At 38.0% G+C, this 12163-nt stretch overlaps 1 protein-coding gene across 3 annotated transcripts in view; it reads left to right on the top strand.

The window, feature by feature from the left end:
• Positions 1-11527, top strand: part of LOC121903156 (serine/threonine-protein kinase Nek1-like) — a 31187-nt gene extending 19660 nt beyond the window's left edge. For 2 of the 3 annotated variants that reach the window (XM_042420035.1, XM_042420036.1), the window contains exons 5-11: positions 2003-2086; positions 2197-2264; positions 2374-2460; positions 2915-2969; positions 3167-3367; positions 3462-3510; positions 5196-11527. In XM_042420035.1, the coding sequence (XP_042275969.1) occupies positions 2003-2086; positions 2197-2264; positions 2374-2460; positions 2915-2969; positions 3167-3367; positions 3462-3510; positions 5196-9874 (5223 nt within the window). In that variant the 3' untranslated portion in view covers positions 9875-11527. Of the gene's footprint in view, positions 1-2002; positions 2087-2196; positions 2265-2373; positions 2461-2914; positions 2970-3166; positions 3368-3461 lie in introns of all 3 variants that reach the window. The other variant, XM_042420037.1, reaches the window with a different exon arrangement.
• Positions 11528-12163: the final 636 nt, after the last annotated feature.

Raw genomic sequence — 12163 nt, 5'->3', positions numbered from 1 at the left:
CACATTCTTGAAGAGGTCTTGATCCGTAGAGAGCAGGTCGTTTTAATTGAAGTCTCTGACCGACTGACTTTCTTACTAAATAACTCGAAAATAATCTTGCAAGCCGAATGAAACTATACTTCAAAATAAAAAGTGTGAAAGAATTTCAACATGAAATTTGTTTTATTGAAGTAACAATACTGCACATAGCTTAAAGAAAAAGAGAAAGTTAACTTAGAAGATCACGTGATAGTAGTGTTAATTCTTTGCTTATCAAAGTAATCCTTCATATGTATGATATTCCTACTAAGTTATATAGAGTATAATGATAATTTAATATATCACAATAAGAAAACATCATATATAATATATGGTCTATATATAGGTCTTACTTCAACAGTCAGCCTTAATGAAAGTTGTCCACTGGATGGCACTATGGATCCATTACTATGTAACAGTTAAAACTAGGTATTTCCATATTGGATATGCTTTATCATAGAAAGATCAGAGTTGGACTGGTTTGACAGGAATGACTTTGTGACCAGTAATATATAGATTACAAGATGGTTATATACTTAGGGAACATTGAATCAAACTTCTGGCTTTAGGGAACACATAAATTCAACTGGGCTTAACTGAATTTACGACTAGTCTGGACTATTATTTGGAGTCACAGCAGGGTGAAGGCAACAGGGGAGGATGTGCTTTAGAATGTGGGTGTGTGTGTATGTATAACATTAGAAGGTGAAAAGAAATCATAAAATGCAGATAGAGTTGTCCAAACTCATCAAACGAATTGATGAGGTTTCACTATGATAAACAGTCTCTCTGTATTTGTCCAAGGAAAGGTCCTTTAATCTGGTATCCTCTGAAACTGGGGTTGATAAAGCATGTAGGAGCATTGGTGTCATAAATTCCACTTGGGATTGTCCCACACAGTTTATAGAGAGTTTGGGTTGAGGAGATGGTTCTGTGAGGAGTCAAAACTGACACTTTAATGTGAAGGAAGGGTTCTCAGTTTACCTGAGGGCACTTCCAGATGAAGTTGAATATACATCTATGTCTGTTGAGGTTAGGGGTGTTGGGACGGGTAGGAGTGCGTGGGACGGGTAGGAGCGCGGTGTCGGCAAATCTCACGGCAAGCTGGTCCTCGGCGGCGTGGCAGAGGAAAACAGCAGTCGACTCAGTGGAAAAAGAGCAGGGCAGAGAAGTTCCGCGTCATCCTGAAGGATCTCTGTTTCTTTCTTCTGGAGGGAAATTGAGAGCGCTGGTTGCAGCTGCGGTCTCTCTGGGATCCAGGGATGGTGTTTGGGTGAACACAGGCAAAGTCTCGTCTCGTCTCGTCCTGCGAGGGGAAAGACTTCGGTGAGGGGAAAACACGCGCACGGTGTTGCCTCCGTTAGTCAAGCTGACTCACAGGGGGTACAGGAGTTCCCCCAAGTTCAGTTCAACACGGATTGCGTATTTTTCAGGGCGTTCTCTGATTTTAAAGGGGCGGTGATGTCATGACTCCGCTGTGCAGGGGCGTCTCTGCCAATGAGAGACTGTATGTTGCATGTTTCCTGTCAAGGTGTGAAATTTGCAAAGCATCACTAGAAATGGAGTTTGCAATAGACTCCCATTGTTTGTGAGCAGCGTTTTTTGTGCTGTTCCTTTGTCTCAGGGAGAACAAAGGAAAAAAGCACTTCATGGTCAGGCCTCAGCGGGTACATGTAGGCCTTCTTTGTGTGACCTCATGGTTTGAAGCCCAACAGGGGTTATTGTTGATTGAGCCCAGACCTTCTTTGGGCTCTCTTGGGGGTTGCAAGAAAAACAAAGATCAACTGGTTCTCATGTGGATAGAATTCATCATATAACACTCACTATTCCACTTCACTGTACTCTTCCTTAAAATATATTTAGACTCTTTTTAATGTTTTTATATTATTTTTTGGGGCTTTTTCTGTCATTAGAATTACAAATGATGTATATAGTGAAAGTTGATACTCTTAAGTGTATCTTTACGTTCCTCTGCCTTTCTTAGATCCTGGACTGGTTTGTGCAGATTTGTCTGGCACTAAAGTACATCCATGATAGAAAAATCCTCCACAGGGACATTAAACCACAGGTATTGCTTCATGCACCACATGATCTTGCCTCAGTGATGATGCATTTTTTATTTGTATTGTATAAACTCATGATAATGACATTACATGTCTTTTCATGATGTCTGCATAGAACATATTTTTGACAAAAGATGGGACTGTACAGCTTGGGGACTTTGGAGTTTCAAGGGTGCTGAACAGGTATTTAAAATGTCATCTGAATGAATCTGTAGATCTCTATAAAGCCAAGATTAAAATGGAAATAGTAAAGCATAATACAGTCTGCTTTCTATTCTATTCTTATTTCCAGCACTAAAGAACTGGCAACAACATTCGCAGGAACACCACTTTACCTTTCACCAGAGATCTGCAAAAAGAAACCATATGACAACAAAAGGTACTAACTTGATGCTCTACGTTGTGTTTGTCTCGTTTGTTGTGTAAATTAACATTTAATAGTAATCCAGTGGACAAGTTCTCTCTCACTGAACTGACTGTGAGTCATGCAGGATTAAGTGAAGGATTCTGGGAGATGTGAAGGTATCATGTCTCCTCTTTACTGAGCGAACCTGCTTGTTTATATCTACAACAGGAAGCTACTGTAGTATTGATTTCCTCTTAAACTATTTTAAGTATGAATGTAACCTGATCCTGATTTAGTTAACTGAAGTAAATTAAGCAGACACTCAGGGACAAAAATTGAAATAAGTCTAGGACTTTATTGCTGAATAACTGATAAAGTCTGATATGTTTGGAAGCCACTGTTATTGAATAAATGTAAATCTACCCTCAGAACTGATCCCAGTTTGTCTATTTGTTTGTTCTCTCCTCTGACTTTCTCTCCTCTGCAGTGATATTTGGTCCCTCGGCTGTGTCCTGAATGAAATGTGCACTCTTAAGCCTGCAGTAAGTATTCTGTGTGTGAGCTGTTTACTAATTCATGTAGATTTAATGTATCTTACACAACACTGCAATGATCTCTCACATACATTTAGATTTCTTCTCTGTATGTCTAATAGTTGACAAACAAGAATGGGTCATCTTTCCTGTCTTCATTTTCTCTGCAGTGGTTATAACTGTGTACTAAATGTGTTTCCTCTCAGTTTAATGCTGACAATAAGAAAGATCTAGAACTGAAGATCGTCCGTGGCCTCTACCCTCCTGTGTCTGATCACTACTCCCAAGAACTGCGTTCTCTCTTGGCACAGCTGTTGAAACACGACCCCACAGAGAGGCCCTCAGTCAGCAGCATACTGAAAGAACCTTTCCTCTCCTGTAGGATACAGAAGTTCCTCACACCACAGGTGGAGAGCACAGTTAGTTGTCTTTGATACAGCCTGAATTTACATAAAGCAGATTGTGTTCAGTTATAAAACATTTATTCTCTACTCATTCCAGATCATTGCTCAGGAATTTGGTGATGTTTTTCTTCACAAGCAGCAACCAGGTAAGCAAACTCTGAATCTCTATAAACGGATATCAGCATACGAATGCAGAATCTGAAGGAAAGCAGACAAGATTTTGATATGTGAAGCGTTCTGGCTCTGGAGCAAAAGAGGCAGAATGCCGTCTGGACCTAAACACCTACAAAAAAGTTTCAATGTTTGTGTATTGTGTAGAGAAACGTTCAACTTGTGTAATAAAAGAAACAAATTATTTTCAGTTTACTTGCCATTTGCTTTATCAATTATTAACTTTATCTTTAGCATAATCTAATTATTAATACATGGGGATGAAATAAACATGTTAATGGGATTCAAAAAGGAGATGAAGTAATGAGACCAATCAAAGTCGCAAAAAATAAACACCTCAAGGTCACCTCAACAGGTGGAGAGAGAGAGAAAGACTGAGCAGCATCAGTTCACAGTGAAGCAGGTGGAGGTGAAGACAGTGTTGATATAGATGTTAATACTGAGATAAATTCAGACAAACACACACTTGAGCCTAAATGTCTCAACAAAAGGAAAGATTTTACAGTTCCTTGATGGTCAACTTCAAGCTTAATGAACAAAAAACTATTAATCATATTGTGTTCATTAATAAAAGCCTAATTGCTTAATTTTTGTTTGTGATTATCACTTTTTAGATATACAGGTCTATGTTTAATTAAATATTTGTGTTGTGTTTGCACTGGCCTTCAGAGGCCAGAATTTCCCCACAAAACTGATAGTTGCATATTACATGACCTTAAATCCAGCAGAATACATAATCAACCTCTGTGAACATGTCTCCTATTATTTACGCAGTCTTCTCTGAAATGTATATACAATAAGGAGAGAGGAACACACTTCAGACATTCACACAAATAACTTGAAAACCGCAGTTTCAGCTTGGTATGACTGTGATAAATACAACATATGTTTGGGTCCAAATGTGTCACATCTACACTTGAAAAACAGGTGCAAAAGCTGCAGTAAATGTGGCCCTCTGTGTGCACCTGCTTCTCTCTCACTCTCTCTCACACACACGTACATTCATTTACATTAATTTCTTTGCCCTAACCCTAACCTTACATCTGTCATGGCTCATCCTATCTTTAAATTATGTTCTGTTTTTCTTTACAATTTAGTTCTGCATTTCCTGTTTTATTTTGGTAGCTAACTCTCCTCTGGTTTCAGATCCACTTCCTGCCCTTGTGTGTTTCCCGCTCCTGTCTTCGTCATTATCCCCTAATGTCATCCGCCTGGGTCTTATTATCCTCACTCCCCTTGTGTATTTAGTCTGTGTGATCCCTGCTCCCTGTGCCAGTTCGTATTAGCCATTGTTGCAAGCGTTCCAGCATTATTTTTCCAATTACAGTCTTCTAGTGTTTTTTGACCCCGGATCTGTTTTTTGACTCTGCCTTCACCTAGCCCTTTGTGTCTTGATGGCTTCTCTAACTGCCTGTCTGTGTACTAAACCTGCCTAAGTAAAGACTGACTGTGAGTCGTGCGTTTGGGTCTAGCCTTGGTTATAAGACACCCTTGTTTACATCAAGTTTTCATCTTAAAATTTATTGATTTAGGTAGTGGGGACTTGATTTTTGTCCCCAAAATGGAGGCAAGTCCCCACAATGTGACAGTAAACAGATTTATATTACATATAAAGTCATAGAGGGTTATTAATTTTTCTGTTAATTTGTTTCTCTTTCAGTCTTTTTCAACTCACTTGGACTGAGGAAATTTTATCCCAACAAGCTCACTCTTCGGTCTCTTTTGGAAATCAACAAAAACAGTATTTATGATGAAACTGTTGAATCACTGGAGGAAATACCACAGTGCTTTCTCAGGAAACTCTTTCAAATCAATGCAGAATGCAGAAACTGTACACAATTATCAAACAATGATGCTGACAATAAGAAGGAGGAAAAAAACAATGATCTGTTTGACTTTGGCCTGTTCACTGCAGGTGACTCTGCAGACAACAAGGTTAACCCTCTCGACCTCATAGTCGCACTCTTTCTTTGTGCTGACAGCTTCTTGCAACAGGAAATGGCCCTCAAGATGTCAATGTGCCAGTTTTCTGTCCCACTGCTGTTGCCTCATGGTGATAACAGTCAGTGTTCCCTGATGCTGTGGGCTCTGAGAGACATCGTCAAAGAGTGGTGTCCACATGATTTGTCTGAATCAAGAGGATTTGTTGAAAACAACATTGTCCAAGCAAATATACCATTCTTTACCTTTGTGAGGCTGAAAAACTGTAGTTTGTCCAAGTCACAGATGTTGAATCACGTTCTCAGTTGTGGCCAGCAGAATCACAACATCTTCATACACAGAGATATGAAAGGAGGAACACTTAAAAGAGAAATTGCCAATGGTTTGGTCGAGGTTTGCTGGTACCTTCCCTGTGGCAAAAAAGATCTTGACATATTTCCAGGACCAGTTGCCTTTGCCAATTTGAGAGGAGACATTTGTGAGTCACTCGCACAATTCAAGTTTCTTTATCAAGTGTCAACTGCGACCTTTGTGTTCCTGGACAAAGTTGAAGAAAATGAGCACAAGATTCTGACTTCTCTTCAAGATGTGAAATCCAAACTCTTCTTTGTTGTTAATCGCAAGGACAACTCTAGAGAGGACATGATGTCTGTCCAGACAACACTGGAAGAGTTAAAGCTACCAAAAAGCAGCGTGAAAATCAAAGACCCAAAGGTAAATGTTGCAGAGTTTTCAGAGACACTTTGTGACTCCATCAAGGAATCACTGACAAATGGAACAAACACAGTTATCATTGAAAATATGCTTGACAAAGCTGTTAAATTTGGTCTGTCTGTGGATGAAAACACAAGTAACAAACAAAAGAAAGCAGTTGAGGAGATCATGGTTGACATTGAGGGGCGAAGTATACCAGACTACAAGAAAGAACAGCTTCCTTTGCAGGGAGATAAGTGGAAAAGATTATCGCAGTTAGAGAAGGAGGAGTGTAGATTGAAATCTGGCGACTCAGACCTTGAACAGAATAAATCCCAGCTACAGGAAGAAAAACAAAAGATTAGGGAGGAGCAAAGCAAACAAAAACTGTCCAAAGGAATGAAGAGTTTCATTAAAACTTTATCCACAAGTGACAAAGAAGAAAGAGATTTTTTCCTTAAGTGGATGAAACTCAAGTTTAACACACATTCACGGAGGAAACTGTCTGAGCTGCGCAACAAATTCAAAGAGCAATGCAAGAAGAAAGATAAAAATCTCATTGCAGAGTTGGATCAGGCTTTGATGGAGAGCTCTTTAGGAGTAGAGCATTACATGAGAGAGATGGGACTCATCTATGAGTTCTCAATTTCTGGCTCAAGAAACACTGCTGATGAAATATCTCGTCTCCCTGGTTTGGCAGCTGAAATGCTGTTGGATGGATATCCTTTAGAGCTCTTGGATGGAGATGCTTCCAACATCCCAGAGAGATGGGTGACAGATGTGCTGACGGAGCTTCACAAGAAGGTTGGAGGGAAGAGCAGACTGTTAGTACTGACTGTGCTGGGTGTTCAAAGTACAGGAAAGTCAACACTCCTCAACACCATGTTTGGTGTGCAGTTTCCTGTCAGCAGCGGCAGATGCACAAGAGGAGCTTATATGCTTTTCCTCAAAGTTGGAGAGGACATGAAACATGAGTTGAATTATGAATATATAGTTCTCATTGACACAGAGGGTCTAAAATCTCCTGATTTGGCAGAACTAGATGAAAGTTATGTGCATGACAACCAGATGGCAACCTTTGTGATTGGTTTAAGTGATGTCACCATCATCAATCTCGCCATGGAGAACTCAACAGAAATGAAAGACATCCTGCAAATTGCAGCTCACGCTTTCCTGAGAATGAAAGAAATTGGTAAAAAGCCAGTTTGCCATTTTGTGCATCAAAATGTTTCTGGAGTTTCAGCTCATGAAAATACCAGAACAGACAGAAAGAAGCTCTTGGACCAGCTCAATAAAATGACACAAATCGCAGCTGAAATGGAAAAGAAGCCTTCTATTACAGCATTCACAGATGTGCTGGACTATGACATAGACAAAAACCACTGGAACATCCCAGGACTCTGGCATGGAACCCCTCCGATGGCACCAGTGAACACAGGTTACAGTGAAGCTGTAGCAGATTTAAAGAAAAATCTTTTGGCAGCAGTGAAAACAGACCGAAGCAATGACGTCTCACAGATCCCAGAGTTTCTAGAATGGATAAAAAGTCTCTGGAGATCAGTGAAATATGAGAACTTCATCTTTAGTTTCAGAAACACTCTTGTGGCTCAGGCCTATGACAACCTTTGCAAAGAATTCAGTCAATGGGAATGGCAGTTCAGAAAAGAAATCCTCTCCTGGCAAACAGAAGCAGAGATGGAAATCTTAAATTCTGACAATGAAGCTGATATTCGAATTTGGAGCAAATTGGTTGAATCAAAAAAATCACAGATGTCAGAAAAAATAGCAACTGAAGAAAGAAAAATGAAGGAGAAACTTACAAACTACTACAAAAAGAAAGACCAGAATGTAAATCTGATAGAAAAACACAAAACTGACTTTTTCAACAGCATCAGTAGTGTTGCAAAGGAAATCGAACATTCAGTGAACAATAAATTGGACTGTACACTTGAGCTGAAAATAAGTTTAAAAAAAGTTCAAGACATACAGAAAAAATACAGAGGCGGGGTTGAAGACGAGGTCATGAAGCTCCTGAGTGCCTGTAAAAACTCTGATAAACTGTCTGATGAACAGCTGACACAGAAGTTTGAAACGATGTGGACTGAAGCCACTAAAAATGTGTCTGGCCTGAAAGAGCAAGATATCGCAGCATGTGTCCTGAAACAGTTGAGAGGAAATTTCTCAAATCAGAATGTTAATGAGAAATTCCAAAACATTACAGACCTAAAGGACATTGGTAAGGATCGATTTAAAGCCAGACGTGAACATACAGACTCCTGGGTGAAGAAGGCTGGATGTCTGCTTTGGGGACTAGGAGATCTGCAGAAATTTGCTGACAGTGTCATTGAGTCTTGCACACGGTTTGTGCTTGATAAAGCAAAGACAAACGTAGATTACCACGACTCTTTTACAAGGGATCTTCTGAAGAAAATTGATGAATCCCTTCAACAAAGCTACAAGTGTCACAAAATAAATACACAGTTTGAGTTTGACCTGAAACTTCACATTTGTGGCATTGCCTCAAGGGAATTCCTCAAAATGCACCAAAAATTCTTGTCAGATAATGATCCTCAAATTCAGCTGCTGAATAAGAAGACTCAGTACTTGTCAGATTTTCTTGATTTATACAAAGACAGAGATGATTGTCAGCGCAAAGCAAAGACTTTTGTCCAGTTTTGTATCAAACCTGCTGTGGAAGAGTACATCAACAGATCTCTGGGAATAAACATTGTGGATGAAATTTTGACTAGTTGTCATTCAGCAGAGTTCAGTTCCCGCTCCTTTTTCCAGTACAACATTCAGGAAGAGTTGCTGCAAAAGGATGACTTTGACAGTTTGGTCAAGTACATTTGTAAGTATGAAATATATGTGAAGGATTGGATATTTCAGCAAATCCAGCAACAAATGTCAAAGAACAAAACTTTATGCAAACTCAAACAAGAGAATCTGAAGGTGATAGTTGACAAAATCACAGCAGCCTTAGAGCAGGCCACAAAAGGACCAAATGGTGTTCAACTGCCAGACAACAATGAAAGCATCACAAAGCTCATCAGCAACATGCGGAAGTATTTGATTAAAGACATCTCAATTTCAGAGGAGAATGAAGAAACCGCCTTGTTTCAAATCCAAAGCACATGTCATCCATTTATCAACAGCCTCAAAATGTCAATAAAAGACTTGAACAAACAGCTTCAGCAGGAATTCTCAAAGTCTGAAAACATCACTGAGACATTGAACAAACTTCCAATCAAACCGCAGGATGAGCTTTTCAAGCGAGTGTTTGGTTGTGGAAACCAATGTCCATTTTGTAAAGTTCCCTGTGAAGCTGGAGGCAAAGATCACAAACAGCATCATGCAGCTGTTCATCGACCACAAGGTCTTGGTGGATACAGTTATGTAGTGACTCAGAAGCTGGATGCAACACTGTGTACAACTGCTGTGCAAAGTGAAGCTACATTCAGAAACACAGTCACTAAAGGGGAGTTTCATCCTTACAAAGACTACACCAAGTACTATCCAGACTGGCGCATTCCTACAGATCCCAGCATAGAGGCATCTGACTACTGGAAGTTTGTACTGGTAAAATACAATGAGAAATTTGCTCAATATTACGAGGCGAAGCAAGCTGATGTTCCAGAGGCCTGGAGGGGAATCACAAAGGAACAAGCACTGAAGGGGTTAAAAGATGCCTTCAACATAAAGTGAACAACGTACAAATGTCTTTAAACAAACTAAGACCCAGGAACATTCACCGGATCAGATCAGTCACATTCAATGAGTTAAATTCAAAATCAATACCATTCAAAAAATTATCAGCTTGGCTGAACCATTATAAGTCTTCAGTCTAATTCAGTGTAATGAAAAACTTTCCAAATATATTTGTTTTGTTTTTCATGTTTTAATTTTAATGTTTGTTGTTTTTTTATGTAACTGACTTTGTGGTTCAAACTCAAATTCAGACTAAAGCAGCTGCTGACAGTGAATACTGTGGCATCCTTTGGTCTGGTGAACATGATGAATGACAAATGATGAGTTGAACAAGTTGCTGAGAAGTTGAAAAGCTAGAAATAGTTATAGTTATCAACTTTTTCAGTACTGCTTATTTTACTTTTTTGTTTTGTGTTTTTAATTTTTGAGGATTACAGACATTTTGTTTTCTTCTCTCATGATTAATGACTGGTGTTCATGATAATGATGTTGACAATGAAAATGACAAAGAAAATGATGTACAACAAAGATCCTGTAAAAAAAAATAAAAATGTTTTGTTATGTTTTTATCTTTATTTTTTGGTTTGTGATCATTACAAATAAATTACATATTGATATATGACTATGTCAATAGTAACCAGTGTGCAAGATAATGATGATGATGATGATGAAGATGTCAGCATGGTTCATTCAGTGTTTGCAGTTGGCTTTCTAATGGTTACTATCAGTCAATCAATAACAAATATTGATACAACTGACTTTTGGCGCCTTTCTGAAGCTGAACATGTAACAAAGAGGCAGAAAGCACAGAAACAATTACTCAGACTTTTAAACATTTACCATATTTTTTTCTTCTTTATTTTATTCTTTTAAATAAAAATGTGATGATGATGATGATGATGATGATGATGATGATGTAGGCCTGCAGTATGTAATTCAAAGGTCATATAATGAGATGCTGTTTTGTAACACGTTTTGCTACTTTTAACATTTTTTATAATTTAATTCTTTAACATTTCTTTCAAAACATACAATGAAAATAGTTATTAATGTTTTCTCGGAGAGTAAAATAAATAAATTGTCATCAGTTGAAATGTTTGCATGTTGATGCAAATTACTTTGTGATTCATGTACAAATACTGAGACGTCCTTTCATGTGTTGTTGATGTTTAACTTTTTCTGAGATATTATGTGTTGAACAAATCAAGTTATCTTTTAAAAACATATTTTTTGATTTTTGCATTTTACTTTTTAATGAGTAGAACATTTTCTCCCTCAGTCACTTTGTAACACAACTATGTACATGACATGAGCTAAATATAATGATGCTGATGCTGTTGTTGATGATGATGATGATGATGATGATGATTAAGAACAAAGGCCATGTGAAACAGATGTTTTCTAACATGTCATCACTATTCTTTAATATTTTTACAGTTTCATTTCTAATAGGAACATGTAAAACATTTGATCTTTTGATGTGTGTTTGATAAAAGTCAGTGAATAAGAGCCTTTATGTTGTTGTAACTGACCTTTTAGCTCATGTTTAAATATTGTCTAAACAAGCCAACTGTGGGAATAATGTGGCATCTTCTGCTCTGTTGATCATGTTCAACTTCTGACACAATGAATTAAACAAGATAAAACAAGTTTTGCTTTATCACTGTGTTTTTTTTCTTCATTTTTACAGGTTGACATACAGTATAGTTATGTGTATAATGATAAGTGATGGTGATATGTATGCACAAAGATCATGTGGCTAAATATCTTTATCTCCAACATTTGACACCAAACTACAACTTGAGATTAATATTGACAATTTCAAATTTGATAAGTTCACAAATATTGGGTATAAAGTTTTCTTCTACAAATGTGTGACTTTAGTTTTATGTTTTTAAAGCTGTAATCAAAGCTGCTGCACTACTGACAACAATGGTGTCACTCTTTACCAGCTGTCAGTAGCTCCTTTATTTCCATTGTGCATTGCATTATGGGACAACAGTGTCTATCAACAGCAGTTATCAATTATTAATCAACACTACAGACTCAGAACATGTTTAGATTTAAATAGTATAAAATTAGGACACATTGTTATAAAATATGATTCACAGAGTGGTTTACAGGTATTTGGAGGATTATTCTCTATTTTTGGTTTTATCTTCACAGTTTTTGAGATATCTGTCTCTGAGTTTTCTGCCACCATCCCAATACAATGGAGGTGCATTAAAAAGTGACATTTAAAAGACTTCAACAGTATCACGTCTTTCTAAAAACAATGTCCCCACT

The sequence above is a fragment of the Thunnus maccoyii genome, chromosome 1, assembly GCF_910596095.1.
Source record: "Thunnus maccoyii chromosome 1, fThuMac1.1, whole genome shotgun sequence".
Classification (NCBI taxonomy): Eukaryota; Metazoa; Chordata; class Actinopteri; order Scombriformes; family Scombridae; genus Thunnus; species Thunnus maccoyii.
This window is presented reverse-complemented; position numbering and strand designations above follow the sequence as displayed.